General features: G+C 27.9%; 1 protein-coding gene across 2 annotated transcripts in view; it reads left to right on the forward strand.

Moving 5' to 3' along the window:
- LOC107873584 (ankyrin repeat-containing protein ITN1) overlaps window positions 1-16691 on the forward strand; it is a 22102-nt gene extending 5411 nt beyond the window's left edge. Inside the window, exon 3 of one of the 2 annotated variants that reach the window (XM_047413478.1) lies at window positions 1591-1889. In XM_047413478.1, the coding sequence (XP_047269434.1) occupies window positions 1591-1617 (27 nt within the window). In that variant the 3' untranslated portion in view covers window positions 1618-1889. Of the gene's footprint in view, window positions 1-1590; window positions 1890-16667 lie in introns of those variants that run through there. The other variant, XM_016720487.2, reaches the window with a different exon arrangement.
- Window positions 16692-23831: the final 7140 nt, after the last annotated feature.

Genomic DNA, 23831 nt, shown 5'->3' on the forward strand with positions numbered 1-23831 from the left:
TAATAACTCATTGAAATATTAAAAATTTCATGACAGTGTTTATTCCCTATCGGTATTTAGTATCATATAGTATGTATGAATAAGTATTTAAAAGATATGAAGATAGATTTCTTCTTCTGCTAATAATTTCATGAAGCGCAGAGTTTAATATTTATAACCTTCGACTTCTTCTTTTGCTAGTTGTATCAGTACCACAGTACTTCTCTTTCTTCACAATGAAAGACTATTTAGCCTATGATGACACTCAGTCTGAGGCTATCCTATTGTCTTTCTTCTGATAAGGTAGAAGATCGCAACCTTCACTTGTGGCTAACATATGAATTGGACAGAAGATATATAAACAAAACTCTTTATTTCAGGAAAATATTACATAAGAAGAATCTTTAATCAGATCTTCCTTATACTTACATATAAACTATTTAGATATCTTTCCTTAACTGGAAAAGTGTTTTACTCACTCATTTTTAAGACACCTAACATTTTTATAAGATGAAAAGTTTCAGAAAAAATGTAGTCTGCCTTTGTTGAGTTTCAATCGCTCGTTTTATAGATGTAAGGAGGGGTAGAATTACAATTATCTATTTTTTTCGGGTCATCCTTCAAAAGTTTTTTATTTATTTTTTGGCCCTTTATCTGGATAAGATTCCTTTTTCCTTTTGTGTCTGCTTTTAGACTAAGTGGTCCAATCTTCTTTTTTTATTTTGTCGCTTTGTGCCGACGAATATTTTGACGTAAGTGCTTACGTCTTCTGCTCTATTATTGCCTTTTGGCTGTTGTTACAGCTGTAATTCACATTTCTTCTGACATTGATGTGTTGTCTTCATCTTCTTCTTTGTTATGCTTGTGCTTCAATAATTTGCACACTATTATCCATGTTTCTGGGGTGGCTTGAAATTAACGTGTTTCAAATTCAGTAATTTTCTCCTTTAGAACTACAAACTTTGATTTTCCTCTGGTCATTAAAACCTAATGTGTATCCCTATCAAGGACTTTATAATTATCTTCATAATATTTTTTAAGTATGTTGTACAAGGCCTTCATCCCTAAAGCTCTCCTTGTTTGAATTCATTTTGAGTTCAAATACGGGAGTTTTTTTATCTACACCTGTTGCGTTGATATTGAAAGTCTTTAATTTTTCACCGAGATGTAATTAATCATTGGAAAAAATAACTTTTTGTTTTGAAATTCCATGGATATGCTGTAAAATCTGTAATAGAATCCATGTCTTTTAGCATAGTTTCTTATTGAACTTGTCAATTAGTTTGGTAATTTTATTAATTCAGATAAATCTGAATTGGCATAAACTCGATCCTGATATCTGAATTCAAATAGTTTAGCTGTGAAGCTAGGACTTCCACCTGGAAATACTGAAATTCTTGGATGCAAACTTTTTGTTCCTAGAATTTCAAAAATTTCCTCACTTTCACTTGGTAGATTGTAAATCTATCTAGGGAATGCCATGTATTCTTCCTCTTTTGGATGGATTTTTCCGACTTGAAAAGAACCAAATCTTTTACCTACAAAAGAGTTAAGTCATTTTTTCTGATTTATTAGAAGTTTTATCAATTTTTACTGATGTTGTTTCTATAGGGAATTTTCACTGTTCTCGGCTTTTAGCTGGGTTCGAAGACTCAACCATTGACATATTCAGGCTTATCATCGAGATGTTTTTATCACTAGGTGCTAGTGGGACTTTTCCTGCCACTTTGTTAGGGACTTTTGATCCTTAGGTCTGGTATCCAGATGTTCACAGAGAAGTTGAAATTCTGTGATATTTTCAGCTTGATCAGTGTTAAGCTGATTTAGTTCATATTATAATTTTTTTTCCTTTTCAGACAAGGCTGATAGTTCATCACGAATGTTAAATACCATATTGCTTTTTTCATTTATGGCTTCTTCAATGCTATTCATTCTTTGGAATATCTTGTTGACCAACACCTGGGTTCTATTGTCTATATTGAACGTTTCTTGAAAGAAAATCTGCAAAAATATTGTCAGATCATTTAATATTTTCTATTTTAAAAGAATAGATTGACAACAATCCTGCCACCTGTGTAACCTTTTTTTTTTTTAATTTGTATTTTATTAATAATCAAAAGTTAAAAAACAAGAATGGGCTAACCCATTCAAAATACAATCTAAGTATCTGTGTAACCTTCTGTGTTGTGGTTCAGAAGGCAATTTATTAAATATCAAACCTAATATTTGTGTGTTATCTGTTTTTACCACAAATAGTTTTGGTAATAAAAATGCCGAAAACTTTCGTATTCCTTTTATTACTGCTAGTAATTCTTTTTTATTTGTGGAATAATTAACTTTTGCTTTGTTAAAAATTCCATTGGTATGTCTGCAGATTTAATTTAAATCTGTTTGTAATAATGCTCCCCAATGATAGTCGGAGACATCCGTTTGTAAAACTAAATTGTCTTCTGGTTCAGGTAGTCTAAGCTTTGGAAGCTTAGCACATTCTTCTTTTAGATTTTGAACACAAAGAGTATGTTCATTGGTCCATCCTAGACGATTTGACTTCCTAATTAGTTTTTGCAAAGAATTTTTTTTCTTTGCAAGATCTGGGATGAATTCACCTGCATAGTTAAAACAACCAAAATTTTTTTGTATCTTTAGTTTCGTTGTTAGTTTATTAGAAAATTCTATTATTTTCTTTGAAATATGAGTCTGTAACTCTATTCCATTTTTTGAAATAATCATTCCAAGAAATTCTATTTCATTTTTGTTTATTTCAGCCTTTTTTGGGCTTAAAACAATTCCATTTTTAACATAATTTTTTGAAAATTCTTTGAGATGTGCTAAATGTTCTTGGTAGTTTTCTGAGCATAACAAAATATCGTCTATGTAGACAATTAACATAGTTTGTCCTCTTTTTGGTCCCGCATGATTTCTAACCATGAATGCGGGACTGCTATGTGGACTCTTGCTTCCCCTTATTAATTTGAGATTAAGAAGTTCCTGTATCTGAACCTTAAATTCAGTTTTATCTTCTTCATTGTAAATCATGGGTTTAACTCTTATAATGATACTAGGATCTTTAAGAGTTAAAGCTGCCTTTTCATGATTATTGTCCATTTTTTCAATGAATTTTCTCTATAAGAATGTTGTAAATCTTATTTTATTTTTTCAAGATTAAGACATTTACATGAATAATTTTTTGGGTTATCCAAAAATCTTCTATTAAAAATTCCCCTTTATTTTGTCAAAACATAGGGGTTATGTTTTCTTGGGATTTTTATAAAATGATTACATGGAGTTTTGAAACTAACCATGTATATTATTTGATGATAATCCTGAAACTGTTGTATAAAATCATTTTTCAGTAACAAATCAGTTTCTAGTTTATCATAAGCATAAACATGTTTTATCGAAATAAGTTTTATCCTAAAATTATTTCCACATTTTCTTTATAATGTGTGACCTTTTCCCTATCACCTGTAATACTGACAACAGAAGCATTAACATTATTAGTTTTTCAGTCTTTTATAAAATTTTTTTTATCTAAACTGGCTTCAAAACCATTATCTATCTGATAACATGATGCCAATTTTGTTTCGTAGGTAGTAAATTCTACGAATACTACTACTCTAAAAGAGATTTCTTTTGGCATTTAAATTTTAGAGATAAAAGAAGTTTTTCCGTGTAAGGTTATTTTAATTCCTTTTTTTGGATATTATATTGATCCAAACTGTTGAGAAATGTTCCTCCCAATATTTATTATAATCATTTTCATGATTGATAATATAATAAGGAACAATTATTCGAATTGATTCAAACCGAATTGATAGTTTTACCATTTTTGAGCAGTTGTAGTTGTTTCCTTTAAATGTTTTATAAATGTAGGGGGTACCTTCATACATGGTTAAACCATCTAGGATACTTTCCTTAACATGGTTTGCTGAAGATCCTGATTGGATTAAGAAGGTCTGTTTGTTCCAGTCGCTTCCATTAAAGGATCTTCCTGAAACTTTAGTAATGTTGTTAGAGTTTTCATTGGTAATTCTTCTAGAATTACCTTTTCTTATGGCATTTTTCTCATACTCTATAGAGAGTCTTGGGTTTGAGGTATTTGAGCTTCCTATTTCTAGGGCTCTTCCAATCTAGATTTCATATTCACTTGGGATTTCTGCCTGTTGAACTTTTGCTTTAGCTATTCTGGCTATCCTGCACATTCATGATCAATTTCAACCAAGCTTTTATTTTTTATAGATATTTTCATAATTTGAATTGGTAACTGTATATAGAGCTTGATAATAAATGCTCATAATATGGTTACCTGATTTAAGTAAATCGTCTTTTTTTACCTGAAAATACAGACTTAAGGCTTCATTAAATTTAGCATCCTTCAGTGGTATACAATATATTGGATAGTAGGTAAATAATAATTTGGTGTAAGCCAAATTTTCTTCAACAATACCTAGGTTTTCTTTCCTGGTGTTAATAAATCTTTCGTCCAAAAGGTTGATAACTATTGGATAGTTAATTCCTTCTTTGAAAGTGGATTTTACCATTATTTGGATTCCTCCAAGATGAACGTAATTCATCTTCTTTCTTTTTCTTTCCAAAATTTTTCTTAGGATTTGGTCGATCAGTTGCTTTGTTAATAGTTAAGCTTTGTCTTCCGTTGGTTTGAGTAATCTCTATTTTCTTTTTAATTTCTTGATATTCGTGGTATGAGATTTTATCTCTTGAAAAGGTTCTTTGTAACCTACTGAACAGACTGTCTTCAATTCGAAGGTTAAATTTTAATCCTTGGATTTTTCTTAATAATTGTCCATCGATTGTTGCATTCAAAGTATATCCTCGCTGATTTTCTTTAGCTTCTATAACTTGAGTGGTTTCTTCTATATTCTCAATTTCTTGATTCATTCTTCTAAATCAGTACTTGAATCTGAGAATTCTTCATAGAGTTCTACGTAAAAGTCCTCACTTTTGATAGATGTTACTGACTCCAAGTCAGAATCAATTTCGTGTCTATCAATTTTAGAGATTTTAACTTTCTTTTTGTTACACTCATAACTTTTGTGGCCTTCCTCTCCACAATAATAGCACTAACATTTGTCTGTAGACTTTTTTTTTTTTGAAATTTCTTTGTTTTTTGAAGTACCTTTTTCTTGGTACATAATTTCTTTTGAAAATATTTTTTCTTTTGATTAATCCTTTGTTTTTTATTTTTCTTTTTAAAGAATTTCTTTCATGACTTCCCCATTGTGATGTTGCTTCTGTATCTTCACAGAAAATTTAGGTGTTGATTCTTTTGGCTTTTCTTTATATACTATGTAACATACAAAGCTGGCTAATTCTTTGATTAAGAAATGAATTTTTTTTTCCTAATGAATCACTCGTTTGATCTTCTTTAGCATATTCTTCCCTAAAATAACTAACCCAAAATCCTGGTAGTTTTTGGAAGTATTTATCCATATATGACTTCATGTTTATGCTACTGTCAAACAGATTGTAGTAGTATTCTTCAAATTCACAGGTATATTCATGAATATAGAACATTTTACAAATTTGAAGTTTCTCTAGCCAGTCCGTTGCTAATAGCCTTTGTTTTTCTTTTCCTTTAGAGACATCTCCTTGGATACTTGAGAATTCGTATCCAACATATTTTACTATATGATTTATTCCTCCTCTAGTTGATTTTTCAAATTGCTCTAGGACTTCAATTTTAATAATGTTTTTAGAATCTTCTGATACTCCTCTAAACCAATTGTTTACCTTTCCAGTAAAGGTGTTAATAGAAATTAAATATTTTTCTTCACTGGTATAATTTACTCATTTTCCCTTGATGAAGAATAATTATAGGTTTTTAACCCATAAATCCAAAAATTCTCTTGGTTCTGTTTTACAATCTAGATTTAAAAACTGAGTAGATTTAGCGTCTCCTATTGGAAGTCTATTAGGCATGTATTTGGCCTTACTGTTGTTATGATATTGACTATTATAGTCTTTTCCTTTTCTGAATTTAGGTAAGAAATTATCTTTTTTGCATAGGCTCTGTAGAAGAGCTTCCTTCTTCTTTAGGACTCCTAAAGTTTCATTGTGGTCCTCCCGTATCTCCTCTGTTCATAAGAACATGGTAATCTTGGTCTTTTAGATCAAGTTCTTCTAATGCATAAACTAATTTGTCTTTGTCATTCATTTGATTCTTCTATTTTACTTTTTTGATCTAGAACATTCTTCTAATTTGGAACTAGGATTTTCTTCTATTTTAGGAGTAGATATTTCCTCTATTTTCTCCTTTCATTTTTTTTCTAGAAAGCTAGATATAATCTTTTCGTCAAGGCTTCCCTTTTTATATGTACCTTTATTAGAGAAGGTAGGAGCAAAAATTTCTCTCCTAATTTTCTTTTCTAATTCTTTATCGAAGGCTTTAGCCCTTTCAATAAGGTTATTTACCCTTATAGGTGAACTATCTTTGATAAGCTTGATTTCCTTCTCTATTAGGTTGATTTTAACGACTAGATGTTTTTGCATGTCAATAAGGTCGTCAAGTTCTTGTAAAATTTCATTATAACTCATAGCGAGTTAATATAATTATGCTTGAGCTTATGCTCATAGTGGAAAATTTCAAGTTTCAATTGACGTATAACACCTCTTTGAGAGAATAGTGATTTTTAGCAAACTCCTGCGAATGAATTATATTCAAAGCGAGTTTTTCGAATAATAAGTTCTTGTTTTTTATTCGAAAACAATTTTAAAATTTGTTCTTTATTTTGTTCTTTATTCATTTATTTTTATTTCTGGACTTCAGATGTCCAATTAGTTTATACTCTAATCTAGAGATTATGGTGATTAGCTGATCTAATCTCATTGGATCTTCTTTTGTATTGTTAAGTATTTTATATTCAAAATAAAGACTTTTTAATTCTCTCTTGATTTCTCTATAAGTTTTAATATTTTTATGAGGTCTTCTCATAGAGTATTTTAATCTTGTTGGCTCTGATACCAAGTTGGAGGGTGCTGTTCGCAAACAGGGTATGCAGAATTTTATTTAACTTAGTCAGTGAAATAGTTTTCATTATACAAATTTTTGGGTCATCCTTCAGAAGTTTTCTATTTTTTTTTTTGGCCCCTTATCCGGATAAGGTTCCTTTTTCCTTTTGTGGCTGCTTTTAGACTAAGTGGTCCAATCTTCTTTTTTATTTTGTCGCTTTGTGCCGACGAATATTTTGACGTAAGTACTTACGTCTTCTACTCTATTATTGCCTTTTGGCTGTCCTTACAGCTGTAATTTATATTTCTTCTAACATTGATGTGTTGTCTTCATCTTCTTCTTTGTTGTGCTTGTGCTCCAGGAATTTGCACTCCATTACCCATGTTTCTGGGGTGGCCTAAAATTGATGTGTGTATACACACACACTAGTTTAACCACACACGTATCGCACGTTTAACATTTGATTATTTAAAATTAAATAATTTATTTATTCAAAGATTTTTAATGAAGTTTAAATGTTTAAACCACTTTTCAAAGGTTTTTCGCATTTTAATATAATAATCTATACTACCTTAAAAGCACCAACTCAAAAAAATAAAATAAAGTGAAATTACTAAAATACCCCCAATTTAAAAAACCCAACTTTATATATTGAACTAGTATTAGTACCCGCGCGATGCATAGTCGATATTAAATGAAATTTATTATAGAAATTATTATCTTATTAATTTTATATAATAAAAAATTTATTCAATATCGTTCACACATTTGAAATTAATAAATTTATGCAATACCAAAAATAACTATTAAAATATTGAACTTAATATCATTAATTACATGAAATTTAAACATTTCTTTTCTAAAGTTAGTATCCGCATGCAAATAATATTATATTGTAATATAATTATTTGAGAATATTAGATAATATTGTGATCTATATTGATTTATGTTGTAAAAGAATCATATAATTACAAAAAAAAAATGGCATATTTAACATAATTATTATTAGTTAAGGACTTACTTCTAAATTTGGTCAGAAAAACAAAGAACTAATGAAAGATATGTTTTAGAGTTATGCACATGAGGCTTTTCTATAAAATTTTAACTTGAAATTTAAATTCTTTTATATTTAAATATTTTAATTTGCACCCTCTTATCAAGAGGAAGAAAAGAGTTTCCCCTTCTCTTTTCTTGTCTTAATAGAATTTGCTTTCAAAGTAGATTTTGTATTCCTTTGCACGATCTTAGACACAGTATAATTTTTTATAAATTTAAAATATTTTTTGCGTCAAGGCAAATAGTTAGAGCAAAGTCTCAATAATAGTCAATTTTTCCTCTCTCATATTTTTTTATTATCATTTTTTCAACAAATTACTTATAACATTATCTAAAGTCCTAACCTTTTTGCACGATTTGACAATGTTCACTTATTCTCTTATGATAATGGACCAACAAATATTAATGAATCTTATTGTATATTATTATTTCGAATAAATGGTATATTCCTTCACTGGTTTGAATATTTACTCTTCAATTCTATTTTCGATAAACCCTATCATACTTTCTCAACTCAATTTGAATGAAATTATAAATATTAATCATTATCGAAATTGAATTCTCTCCCATCTTAGAACATTCAACTAATACTTAAACCCTCATGTTTATAAGTACAATAAGATATTAATCTTATTCATATGTATCCTTTATATTGTACAAAGTAGATCAAAATAATTATTGCACCAAAAGATCTACAATATTCTAAAATTAGAGTTACAAATATAAAAGATAAACATGATTGAACTCATTGCCTATTTATATCAACTAAAACAAAAAAAAAAAGAAAAGAAAGTTTGTAGCATAATGTTTATAAATAACAAATGATAAATGACCTTTACTTTCACATTAGTACAATATGCTACGTAAAAGTACACTAATATTTACAGTAAGAATTTAAATATAATGAATTTGAAAAAATAAATATTCATAAATATTTGATTTATTGAATTTGAGCATTGCCCATTGAGCATCAACCACGAGATACTCACCCAAATTATGATCTTCGAGATATAGCTTTTGAGATAGTAATTCTAGTGTCGGGTAAATTTCATAGATAGTTATACAACTATCATTTTTTTACTAAGGTCACTTAACTATCATTCCTAATATAATATCACAAAACTTTTAATATACTATTAAAATCACCCAAGTTAATTTACAAATTAATTGTTAATTATACCATATAAAAATATAGTATAGACAAATCAAGTATTAATCCTAACATAAAGAAATATAATGGATTAATAATTTAGTATCATAGTTTATTGATTTTTGAAATCATATTATTATCTCACTAAAATCTAAAGCAACAATATTTGCAATGCAAGAAAATCAACTATCTAATATCAATATTAGTTTCTTCATATTTAATGTATAACTTGTAAATTTTTATGTTATAGCTAAAATTCTCATTGCACATTTCGATCAAGATAAACTATTTTAAGTATTTAAAAATGTATGACATATTAAAAGATCATTAAGTTAAATCTTCAAAGAGTATAAATTATAATTTTTTATAAAACATAAAGTACATGAATACTGGCTCATAAAATTTTCACCAAACATGTAGAAAATAAAATGAATATGCAACATAACCTATATATTTAGTTGACTTGATAAATTAAGAAAAGTCTATTCTAAAATAATACTCAAAGTAAATTGAGATCCTAGTGATAATCACGACAAGATATGTCGTGGCAGAAATCATTTGTATAATTCATCTTCTCCAACACGTTATGACAGAAATTAATTATCTTTTACTGAGTGTAGCCTTCTTATATAGTGGTAAATTGTTATGGCATTAGAACTTCTAGATTAACTGCAATTGGTACAATATTCTTTTCCATATATATGTATATAATTGTTATTTGATTATTCATTTTCTATTTATATTTCTCAATCAAATTTGTCATGCTTTCTTAATTGACTTACATTGAATGAAATCATAAATACTTTTTGTCATATAAATATTCATTTTACGGTAATACTTCAATTGCATATAATTAGTAACTCACACCTACGTTTCATCATATAAAAATTATTATAAATTTTTATTGATATTTTTATTATTAAGAGATATTTATTCCCAATTTATTTTATTGATCTGCACATTTAAATTTTTATATAAGATAATTTAATCTTTTTAAATTAATTTTTGTTCATTGAAACAAAGTATCTTTTTCAAATTTGATTATTTTAAAATCCAATTTAAAATCCAAAATTATTCTTACAGACTTATATAAATTATATAATTGGTCAACTAAAGAATAACTTTGTAAGGCAAAATTTTATTTGACTTTGAATATTAATTAGGACTATGTAATTTTAGTAGTTATTTTTGATAAATATTATGTAATCTTTTCTGTGTAGTAACATTCACTTTAAAAAAAATTCAACATTTATTTATTTTCAATCTGCCCTTCTTTTAAATTCATGACTATCATTTATTCATTTCCTAATATGGAATGATAGTGTAATTACTCAATGATAGTTATTCTCAATTATGAAAATTCTTTCATTAAATATGAATGCATATTATTTTAAATATAGATTACTTAAAATATATCAAATGAAAATCCTTTCAATAAATATGAATGCATATTTTTTAAATAAAATTACTTGAAATATATTGAAATAAATTTCTTTCACTTTGTAGTCCAAAGTTACCATTTGAGTGATTACATTTTTTTCATAATATTTTTAATTTTGGAAGGACTTATTTGTCTTAATAATCTTTTTCATATAAGTTACTAGATTATTAATTAGTTATTCTCGAATTGATTTTTTTGTAATACTTCCTTGATTTACTAAATTGTAGTGAAATCATAAATATTTTTTAAAATAACATTATTATTTAAATTCATGATGTATATTTTTGAGGGATGACATCTTTTTCATAATATTTTTTTTATTTTGTAATAAATTTTTGATTATTATAATCATATTCATATAAGTTATGTGATTACTATTTACTAATTGATTTTTTGTAATATTTTCTTGATTAACTCAATTGTAGTAAAATCATAAACATTTACTTTTTATAATATTATTATTTATGTTGTTTAAATTAATTGTTCAAATATTTTAAGGAATGACATCTCTACTGAAATATTTTTAGTTTTGGGATGACTTTTTGGTCATAGTAATTTTTTCATATATGTTGCTTGATTACTAATTGATTATTCACTAAAATAATCATCAAAATAAATTTTATTGCCAACAATAGATTCCCGTTGCCAAAATACCAAGTGGCTAGTTCTCAATATGCCACTTGACTTAATTTTAGGCTAACTTTTTTGCTTTATTATATATATATATATATATATATATATATATATTCATATAAGTTACATGATAACTATTTGCTAATTGATTTTTTGTAATATTTTCTTGATTTACTCAATTGTAGTAATATCATAAACATTTACTTTTTATAATATTATTTATGTTGTTTTGTTATGAAATATAAAGAAAAGAAGAAGAGTAGAGAGAGAATAGAGAGTAATTCTTATTTCTCTTGCGGGATTTCTTGATAGGGTGAATTACAATGAAGGTAAACCCTTTTATTTATAGGGGGAAACTAACCTTGGGTTTATAACATTTTCATAAATAGACATTCACTATATATGGTAAAGTAGACATTCACTATATATGGTAATATATTTATAATACTCCCCCTTGAATGTCTAATTCATAGATAATGTGCCTCATTAAAATCTTACTAGAAAAAACCCAGTGGAAAAACAAAATTCAGTGAAGGAATAAGAGTACACACCTCTAACAATACGCATATCGGCTGCCTCATTAAAAACCTTACAAGGAAAACCCAGTGGGACAAAACTTAGTAAGGAAAAAAGAGTACAACGCATATTAACTCCCCCTAATGTGAACATCCTTAAACCTTTGCATCCCGATCTTGTGCACCATCTTCTTAAAAGTTGTAATTGAAGGAGACTTGGTGAATAAATCAGTCACATTGTCACTTGAATCAATCTATTGCACGTTAATATCACCATTCTTTTGGAGATCATATGTATAGAAAAGTTTTGATGAAGTGTGCTTCGTTCTATCTCCTTTTATGAATCCTCCATTAAGTTGTGCTATGCGTGCTGCATTATCTTCATATAAAATTGTGGGTACTTTGTCACATTTCAAGCCACATTTTTCTTGAAGGAGATGTATAATGGACCTCAACCATACACATTCTCGGCTAGCTTCATGATTAGCTATTATCTCAGCATAGTTCAATGAAGTGGCTAGATAGACTAATTTGTATATCTCCAAGATATTGCAGTACCACCACATATGAACACATAGCCTATTTGAGATCGAGCTTTATGTAGGTCAGATAAGTACCTAACATCAACATGACCAATAAGACCGGGACTACAAACTTGCTAACAAATTAACTGAAAAAGGCTATATCAAGCCTTGTAGTATTTACAAGATATATTAGTGCATCAATTGCACTAAGATATGGCACTTCATAACCAAGGATGAATCCTTATTCAATTTACATGTTTCTCATTTAAGCAAAAATTCTATTGCTTTTGAAAACTCTCCAAGAGTTCCAATGATACTTAAATCATCAAATTATCTCTTATGAGGAAAATAAAAAGTTTCCCAGAAACTTTATATGCTTCCGGCATTTTGAATCCTTTAGAGATTTTCATATGAATTTTTGTCAAGTAACAATATCCAACATGTCAAGTGTGACATCTTCAAGTGTCTGGAATGCAAATCAAATAGGTTTTATGCTTATCAAAATGCATCCTTTCGTGTCACTTGATAAATATTTCTACGCCAGCATGCTTAAATTAACGTAGAATTTGGATCCTCATAATATTTTACAATATTGCATCAATATTGTATCAAAGATATTATTGATGATATATCATTTTGTATCGGTTCACAATGTGACATAATATTTTGAGATCTCATCACTACATTATTATCAAGTACCTAAACCTCTCAAAAGGTTTCATGAAGTGTTATGTCGTAATCTCTTCAAGAGCACATCGTCTTATTATTAAAATTATTTTCTTCTTATCATTTTCAAGGACTATTTGAAATAGATTGGTCTACCATGCTTCACGCATGCGTAGATTTGTCTTTTAGAGACATAAAACAAGAGCACTTGCAACTTAAATATGAGATGCTTTCAGCATTTGACTTGAATTATCTATTGAATAAAGATCATATTGATGATAATTCACAACATATTTTTTTTGCTGTTTATTTATCTCCCCCTCATGTTAGGCAAACTAACATACATCTCAATTTACTTTAGAGAATCCTTATTTGTACACCATGGTATATCTATTGATCATATAGCGCACATCAAAGAAGAAAATTTTAGATGAAATATTTGGTTCATGACCTTGAACCAATTGAGAGGGAAGAAATAATCATAATCTATTGGTCTAATGCACACAAGTATTATTGTATTCAATATAGCATATTTCAAACCAACATGTGAAGCTTTGTTCTCATTAGTAATGGTTTAGCTATTTATCAAAGGCATTCCATGCTAAACCATCATCATCAAGATGAATTGTCTTGATTACACAATTTGAAAGTTATTCTCTTAACTCAATTTTATTGAGAAAACAATTTTATGAATGTCAAACTACAGGTTGACAATAAATTTACATGTGATTATCTTATTGATGCATCTTTTCAACATATCACATGAAAGGTGAACGGGTCCTTATTCACTTTTTATATTTTTCAGATTTTGAGGGATCCAATCCAATAATTAGTTGGTCCAACCAACTTATCATGAGAACAAACAACATGAATAATTCTTGAAGAATTTTTTAATTCTTCATTACATGTCCAATACTCAATATGCACATCTTTGGAATGTCATAATCGTTCATGTAAACTTATGAACTTTTATTCTAGCAAACTCCAAGTTTACCATGACATGTACCTTTTTACTTTAGTAAATTTCAGATTCACTATCACATGAATAAATTTCAAATTTACTACTTTAGAAGTAGATTTCAAAATAACTCTTCTCGATTATTCTACCTCATTCAGAGGTGAGTTGTGAAGCCATCACAATCAAGTTCACGTTTGTTGATAAGTTTCACTAAATATCACCACATTCACCCAAGGAGTGGATCTATGCTTATACCAATTAAAATTCTCATTCCCATGAATGAAATATAATCGTGTCTTAAGCCTCTCAAATTGATAGCTTATAACCTCTTTTATGATATTGCTACTTCAGGAGCAAATCGAGGCATACAGATCAAGAGAATTTTTCTCTAACATATCTTATGATCATAATATGCATGAGAAAATATCATCACTTTTGATGATCATTATCATATTGTCCCTCCACGTATATATTCGTGCATTCAATCGCTTATATTCTTTCAGACATATTATGCACTGCTATTTTATACACTTCAAGAATGAAGTACGTTATCATATTTCAGACTTATCATATATTGCTACAACATTCACTTCATGGAATGGAGCATATTTGTAATACCCCGTATTTTTACCTAGCTTGAAATCGTCCCAAAAATTTCAAATACTTGTTTTAAAGATGAATCCACTTTTATACATATGGTATTTTCAAGATTTTTACTTTTTATCATGTGAAAAATTTAATAAGATTTCCATCGATACCAAATTCGCCCCAAATCCGACACCCGGGTGAAGAGTTAGAGCCTTTTTAGTAAGACAGTGTATCATCTGAGCCATCAGTGCGTCGCAGAGCCAGCTTAAATGGCAATTGTCAATTTCCAATGTTGTGCCGCGATAGTGGAGCATCGAGCCATCATGCAATTTCTCATTTGTCACTTTCCAGAGACACGACGCGAAAGCACTGCGTCGCGCTAAGGGTCCAGATCGAGAAATTTTTAAACAATTAAAATACACATCCAAGGGTTAAAAGAGTCAATTTTTTACCCCTATATAAACCCAATAACACATGATTCAGTCATATTTCACTCAAAATATATTGTTTCTCTCAAGTTTCTCTCAAGAACAAGCTAGGGTTTTCAATTGGGGATTCAAATACAAGACTCAAATTTAAAATCTCTCCGTCAATCTTTATAGAATCAAGAACTAAGGTATGCATAGTGTTCATTCATGGATTCCTTTCATCCATGAAGCCCAAGAATCAAGTTTTAGACTATGAATTATGATATTCATGCTATGTGTTGATTATGTTAATGTGGTTGTTGTTATTGTATGATTCCCAAGTTGGAATCTTAATGTGTTTTATGAAATTACGTTAGTATATGAGTTTAAATCCAAGAATTGAGTGGTTCATAATGTGATAATTGATGATTATACCTATGCCCTAAGTTGTGAATGTAAGGTGTTTGATAAAATGCCTAAGGGACTAGAATTTATGCAATATAGCAGAAATTATGACTTAAGTGATGGATTCGTGTTTTGCCTTTATGTTCAAATGACTTCCACGCTACTAACATGCCTTGTAAATGTTGTTGGATTGCTCATGAATTAGACTTATGAAATTATGCCATGTCTATATGCAATCCTATTCATGTAGAAGCTTATGATAACCATGTACTTCATAAAATCCCCAACTTATTGTATTATGTATTGTTGATGTTGGTCATGTACTCCAGAAAGTCATGTCTCGTCAGTTTCCTTCTATCGAGTCCTGGGGGTACTTGTACTCGAAAAATATAGCTGTGTGCCTATAGTCAGTGACATGCTTCACGATATCCTCAGTCAAGTCATGATTCATCAAAATCAGTCAGTCATGTGACTTAGGAAAGTTTAGTAATATAGTAATCTCAGTACTATTTTGTCAGTCCATGGAACTCAGTTAATTCAGCCCAGTTCAGTTCAGTTAATCATGTTCAGTGTCTATTCAGATGGGAGTAGGAATTAGCACCGAGTAAACCCAAGGATGGGAACACACACTGTCAGATGAGGGTGTGATTCTTAGAAGTCATCTTTGCATTCCAGAACTATGTAGCTAGCATAGGTTGAGACATCAACACTATCATATGAGGGTTGATGAGATGGATAGACACTGTTAGATGAGGATCCCACCGTTCTCTTTTGGGGATACTGTCAGATGAGGGCCACTCACAACTTGTCCTTACTGGTGGTACGGTATTGAAACCCTTCCAATTGGGGTTACAAATTGAACCCCAACTCAGCTATAACAGCTTATTAGGGGCATGTCGGTTGGATAACTACTTTCCACAGTCTTAGTTTCAAATCCAGTCTCAATAATAAAACCCAGTTAAGTTCTACAGATTACAGGATTACCAAACACAGTCACCCAATCAATAGTATATTAATTATACAAAATTTATGTTATCAGTATTCAGTTTCAAGACTGTCAGATACAGTCAATCAGACTAGTTCTTCATAATCAGAACTGTCAGAAACAGTCTTTTCTTTATCAGTGATATAACATCAGTGTCTCAGTATTCAGTAGACTCAGTCATCAGTATCAGTAAGCTCAGATGTGAGCAAATTAGTACTCGGAACCCCATAACAATGTCAGTATGGTCTCAGTTACAGTTACGTATTCATGCATGTATTCTCACGTTCATGTTATTCAGTCAGTTAGTATTTTTCATGCATATGAACCATTGTATTCAGCCTACCATTCAATCGTACTGACGCATTTGAGCTATGATATTTTATACCATAGGTTTAGAAGCACAAGCTCTCGAGCATCATTAATAGATCAGACGTTCAGTAGCCAGACTAGCAGTGAGTCCTCATCCTTCGAGGACATGATCATTACTTTATTTCTTGATTACTTAGTTTATTTCAGTAGTTGGAGTTAGTTGGGGACATGCCCCATCAACTCCTTATTCAGACAGTTTAGAGTCTTTCAGACTACAGTGTTTTCAGACTTGATGTTTTCAGATGTTATTTCAGTTTTGGGTATTATTATACCCCATTACAAACATTGTTTTATATTCACTATTAGTTCAGTTTTGAACCTTATGGCCTTACAGCTTATATTTTGCATATTTACAGCATATTATTCAGTGCTCAGTTACAGATATCAGTCATGTGTTAGCTTGTGGTCCTTCGGGGTCATGAGCACCGTGTAGTATTCTGGGTACTAGATTTGGGGCGTTACAATATTCAATGGGACATATTTTGTGACTTTTCATTAAAAATATATTATTTTTCCTTAGACATCATAATATCATCAATATAGTGCATTGAGATTCAAATTCAACATCTTACCCATATAAAGGCGTCTTAGGCATAAATTGATGGGGCTTAAATCCAACATATTATCATCCCTTTTGATAATATTGTTCTTGAGGAATAAATTTAAAACATAAATGGTTCCAAACCAATTATTTTTCCTCAAATCCAACAATAATTATATTATTAGTAGCAAAAGACAAATAACATAATGAATTACTAACCTTGAAATTACTTTAGATTATTAATCTCACCTTGTTTGGCAGAGTCTCGTACCGATAACGTGTTATGAAATATAAAGCAAAGAAGAAGAATAGAGAGAGAATAGAGAGTAATTCTTATTTCTCTTGAGGGATTTCTTGATGGGGTGAATTACAATGAAGGAAAAACTCTTTATTTATAGGGAAAAACTAACCTTGGGGTTTATAACTTTTCCATAAATAGACATTCACTATATATGGTAAAGTAAACATTCACTATATACGGTAATATATTTATGACATGTTTAAATTAATTGTTCAAATATTTTAAGGAATGACATTTCTATAGAAATATTTTTTATTTTGGAATGACTTTTTGGTCATTTTTTCCATATAAGTTGCTTGATTACGAATTGATTATTCACTAAAATAATTACCAAAATAAATTTTGTTGCTAACAAAATAGATTCTTGTTACCAAAATACCAAGTGGCTAGTTCTCAATATGCCACTTGGCTTAATTTTAGGCTAACTTCTTTACTTTATTCACCAAAATAATCACCAACATAAATTTTGTTGCCAACAAAATAGATTCTTGTTACAAAAATACCAAGTGGCTAGTTCTCAATATGCCACTTGGCTTAATTTTTGGCTAACTTCTTTGCTTTATTATATATATAGATATATAGATTGTTTCATCATTATAAAAATTGTGATATTTTTGAAGTCATTTAGTTCTCTTTTGTAAGTTTATTTTAACGTTTATATTTTTAAAGGAATTCTGTTTGAACTTTTACTAAGGCATATATACCTTTGTTTTTAATTAATTCTAAACTGAATAAAAATAAAACATGCACATTCAAAGAATAGTATAGTTACTCCACCTTTATAATTCTTTAATAATCGTATAAAACTTCTATTATTGACTCAATCATAGATTAATACACCAAATAAATTTGTATAAATAACTGAAAACTCAATTATATTGATAATTTTCTCAAATTCATGTTTGTTTCCTGCACTTTTTCTATTATTTATTGTACATGGAAAGGATAATATACAATATTGCTATCAAAATTCCAACTCATAAGGAGTTAGTATTAGAAATATTCAACTCGTCAAGATTTACGTTAGAGGGCATTAATGCTTTAGTTGCAACTCAAGACATTTGTTCATGTTTGAACTAATTCATGCAAACTGAAAACAAATTATCAGTAATTAGCTTTTACTTTATATTTTTTCTATGCGTTTTTTAGTGTCACTTGACAGATAATAAAAGCATCTCAAATCAAGCTGCAAATTATCATGAGATATAATTTTATTACTCAAAAGATAAGGCAACAAACAAAATTCTCAAGTGTAGTTCATTTTTAAATTTAAGTACATTTTACTTAAAACGAATGTAAGGATGAATTTTCTCCAAAACAGAAATAAAAAAACTAAAGTCATTAATTACCTAGTGAGCAAAATCAACTTTCTACATTCCTTTCAGCATTAGGTTTGTATTATTGTTTTATTCTTCTCCTTCAATATATATCTCATATATTTAAAAAAAACTCAAAAAATAAGAAAAAAAATATAAGTGAAAATTCTAATATAGAATTAAATATAAAGTAGTAAGAAGCACCCACCTATGTATCCACTTGATTTGATGTATAAACTGATCGCTATTTTGGTAATTATTTCCTCATCTTTTTAGTTCATGACAACTAAAGAGTTAATATGATATGCATTTGTAACCTAAATATAATTGAACCTGCAAGAAGAAAAAATTCTCGTTATCAATTACTTATTCAGTAAAACATGAAACTAATCAAATTTAAAAGTGCAATTTTTATGATCATATCAAATAAAAAATTTAGATAGTAGAGATACTCAAACATCGAAAGAAAAGAAAAAAGAAAAAAGAAAAAGAAGAAATTATGGCAAGCTCACTTGTTATAGTCTTGATTTTTTTCTTCAACAATTTATAGTAAGTATATGTGTGCTTCAAAATTACATAAATCATGGTAGATTTTCAAGAAAAAGAAAAATGATTGATAACGATATGTTAAATTTAGAATCAATAGGACAATGAAATATTTATGGTGACTTGTAAATGGTAAATATCTACCTTAAAAAGGCTGTTAGCTTTTACATCTAATTGCATTTTTTGAAAAATCATTACATCTTCCAATATATAAAATATTCTCTCCATAAAATTTATCATATTTAATAGAGTAAGTTATTTAAAAATAAGAATTTCGTTGGAACTCTATACCCATAACTTTAATTTTCTATATAGAGAGGTTATATACTACCTCTACTTTAGCCTAATCTTATCCATAAGATCTTTCCGTGTGTAACACTAACCTTTTAAACAAATTCTAAATTCTAATAAGATCACAATATAGTTCATAATAGAAAATGATGTAATTGATGATTTGCATTCTAATTGACTTCAAAACATAATTAATATAGATTCTAATCATGTATGGCGTGATTGATTTCCTCCATAATTAAGTGGCTTAAATTATGGAATCATCCTAATCTATTATTATTTAAATTCAATTGTGTATTTGAAATATATTTACTGCTACAATAGTACTATAGTAATCAATACTAATTGGTTTTTAACATTATTTTCTACTCCATGTATATTCCTTAAAATAGTATATATTTCAAAACATTATTTTTATAATATTATTTATATTATTTAAATCAATTGTTTGCATACTTCAAGGGATGACATCATTTTCATATTTTTTTTTTTTAAAAATAGAAATGACTTTTTGGTCATAATAATTTTCTTTTATATAATTTGCTTGATTACTAATTGATTATTTAATTGTGACTCTTAATATAATCTCATTATTTAAATTGGTTACATACTTAGAGGGATGGAATTTTTTTCAATATTTTTTTATTTTAAAATGACTATAATATTTATTATATAAATTGCTTGATTATAATTAATTGACAAATACATGATTGTAGCGTCATAAGTTTTAAAAATAAAAACAATATATCCAACTTTTGAAGGAATTGATTTTTACCACAATATGAAATATGAAATAATATTGAATATTTAAATAATTAACAAAATAACTTTAATAAATAAATAATTAATAAAACGTACAATAATATGAAATAATTATCTACTAATCTTAATAAAAAATAATTAAAAAAATCATATGAGTTTTCATCCAATAGAAATGAATCTTAATTATTTTTTACCACAATATAAAACATGAAATAATATTAAATATTTAAATAATCAAAAAAATAGTTTTTTGTTATAAAATGATAGTTTTTTGTTGTCAAATGTAAAGTAGCTAGTTCTTAAGATGCCACTTGCCATAATTCTAGGTTAGACTATTTTGTTTTATTATATATATAGATAGACATGAAACATGAAATAATATTAAATATTTAAATAATCAACAAAATAGTTTTTTGTTATAAAATGATAGTTTTTTGTTGTCAAATGTCAAGTAGCTAGTTCTTAAGATGCCACTTGCCATAATTCTAGGCTAGACTATTTTTTTTATTATATATATAGATATAAAATATAAAATAATATTGAATATTTAAATAATTAATAAAATTACTTTAATAAATAAATAATTAATAAAATATTAAATAATATGAATAATTATCTAATAATCTTAATAAAAATAATTAAAAAATCATACGAGTTTTCATCCAATAGGAATGAATCTTAATTATTTTTTTAGCACACTATGAAACATGAAATGATATTAAATATTTAAATAATCAACAAAATAGTTTTTTGTTATAAAATGATAGTTTTTTGTTGTAAAATGTCAAGTAGCTAGTTCTTAAGATGCCACTTGGCATAATTCTAGGCTAGACTATTGTGCTTTATATATATATATATATATATATATAGATAGATAGATAGATAGATATGAAACATGAAATAATATTAAATATTTAAATAATTAACAAAATAGTTTTTGTTATAAAATGATAGTTTTTTGTTGTCAAATGTCAAGTAGCTAGTTCTTAAGATGCCCCTTGGCATAATTTTAGGCTAGACTATTTTGCTTTATTATATATATAGATATGAAATATGAAATAATATTGAATATTTAATTAATTAACAAAATTATTTTAATAAATAAATAATTAATAAAACAAAAAATAATATGAAATAATTATCTACTAATCTTAATAAAAAATAATTATAAAATCATATGAGTTTTCATCCAATTGGAATGAATTTTAATTATTTTTTACCACAATATGAAACATGAAATAATATTAAATATTTAAATAATCAACAAAATAGTTTTTTATTACAAAATGATAGTTTTTTGTTGTCAAATGTCAAGTAGCTTGATCTTAAGATGCCACTTGACATAATTCTAGGGTAGACTATTTTGCTTTATTATATATATAGATAGATATGAAACATGAAATAATATTAAATATTTAAATAATCAACAAAATAATTTTTTGTTATAAAATGATAGTTTTTGGTTGTCAAATGTCCAGTAACTAGTTCTTAAGAGGCCATCTAGCATAATTCTAGGCTAGACTGTTTTGCTTTATTATATATATCGATTATATATATAGATATGGAATATGAAATAATATTGAATATTTAAATAATTAACAAAATAAATTTAATAAATAAATAATTAATAAAACATAAAATCATATGAAATAATTATCTACTAATCTTAATAAAAAATAATTAAAAAATCATATGAGTTTTCATCCAATAGGAATGAATCTTAATTATTTTTTACCACAATATAAAACATGAAATAATATTAAATATTTAAATAATCAACAAAATAGTTTTTTGTTATAAAATGATAGTTTTTTGTTGTCAAATTTCAAGTAGCTAGTTCTTAAGATGCCACTTGGCATAATTCTAGACTAGACTATTTTTCTTTATTATATATATAGATAGATATCAAACATGAAATAATATTAAATATTTAAATAATCAACAAAATAGTTTTTGGTTATAAAATGATAATTTTTGTTGTCAAATGTCCAGTAGCTAGTTCTTAAGATGCCACCTAGCATAATTCTAGGCTGGACTATTTTGCTTTATTATATATATAGATTATATATATAAATATGAAATATGAAATAATATTGAATATTTAAATAATTAACAAAATAACTTTAATAAATAAATAATTAATAAAACATAAAATAATATGAAATAATTATCAACTAATCTTAATAAAAAATAATTAAAAAATCATATGAGTTTTCATCAATAGGAATGAATCTTAATTACTTTTTACCACAATATAAAACATGAAATAATATTAAATATTTAAATAATCAACAAAATAGTTTTTTGTTATAAAATGATAGTTTTTTGTTGTCAAATGTCAAGTAGCTAGTTCTTAAGATGCCACTTGACATAATTCTAGGCTAGACTATTTTGCTTTATTATATATATAAATAAGAAAATAAAATAAAAATAGACATGCCCTAAAACATAAAGGCTACAAACAAAGGGTCACCTCCAACAATCACAAACTCCAGGGATGCCAACATAAACCATAACAAGCAACTTTTCAGCCCCTACGACATCACGCAAGGGAATAGTCTTACCTTTAACGTTCACAATCCGAAGGGAAGCGAAAAGGTATGCCCTATTACTCATGCTTAAACATACTCACTTTCCAATCAAAACATGTTCTTCACGGTTAATTTTGGAATTCTTTTTTGGACGTCAAATTTCCAACATGTTCTGCTGGTATGGTAGAAACAACTTCATGGCGAAAACAGATGTTCGCAGTCCTAATCTAGAATCTTTAATTCAATTTAACAATTAGGAGGTGATAGTCTATATAGGTAAGCCCTATTACTCATCCTTAACCAAAACGATGTGTGCTTTCACTAAAATAATTGTACTTCACACTCTCTATCTTCTTCCATTTTCCATAAACTTGCTGCACACTCGGTTTAATGTAGTTATGGTTATTGTTCCATTGTCAGTACATCACTCTTTTCCATGTTGATTACATGATTTTTCCTTTGTCAGTACCAGGCTTTTCTCCATTGTAGTTCACATAGTCCGATTATATTGATGTTCTTTGTCAAACAGGCATGACCTCTTACTCCTGTTCACCCATTTTTATTATTTTAAAATTAATAAAATCCATTATTCTCTACTTCACGTTGTGTTTATGATTTTCGGTTGTCATTAAAGCACTAAACATAGGATGTGTGCTTTCACAAAAATAATTGTACTGCATACTCTGTATCTTCTTTCGATTTTTCAGCGACTTGCTGCAGTTATATCTCTACTATGTTGGCACTACTACATTTTTTGCTTGGGAATATGTCTCCTCCATGGTTGCAATCTTATCGAACATGTTTTAGAAAGAGTGCAGTTCTAGTTATGCAGAAACATTCTGAAATTCTCTCTCTTCTGTGTTGTTTGTTGTTTTTGTTTGGAAATTAACTTATTAT

This window comes from Capsicum annuum, chromosome 6 (genome assembly GCF_002878395.1).
Source record: "Capsicum annuum cultivar UCD-10X-F1 chromosome 6, UCD10Xv1.1, whole genome shotgun sequence".
NCBI classification, from domain to species: Eukaryota; Viridiplantae; Streptophyta; class Magnoliopsida; order Solanales; family Solanaceae; genus Capsicum; species Capsicum annuum.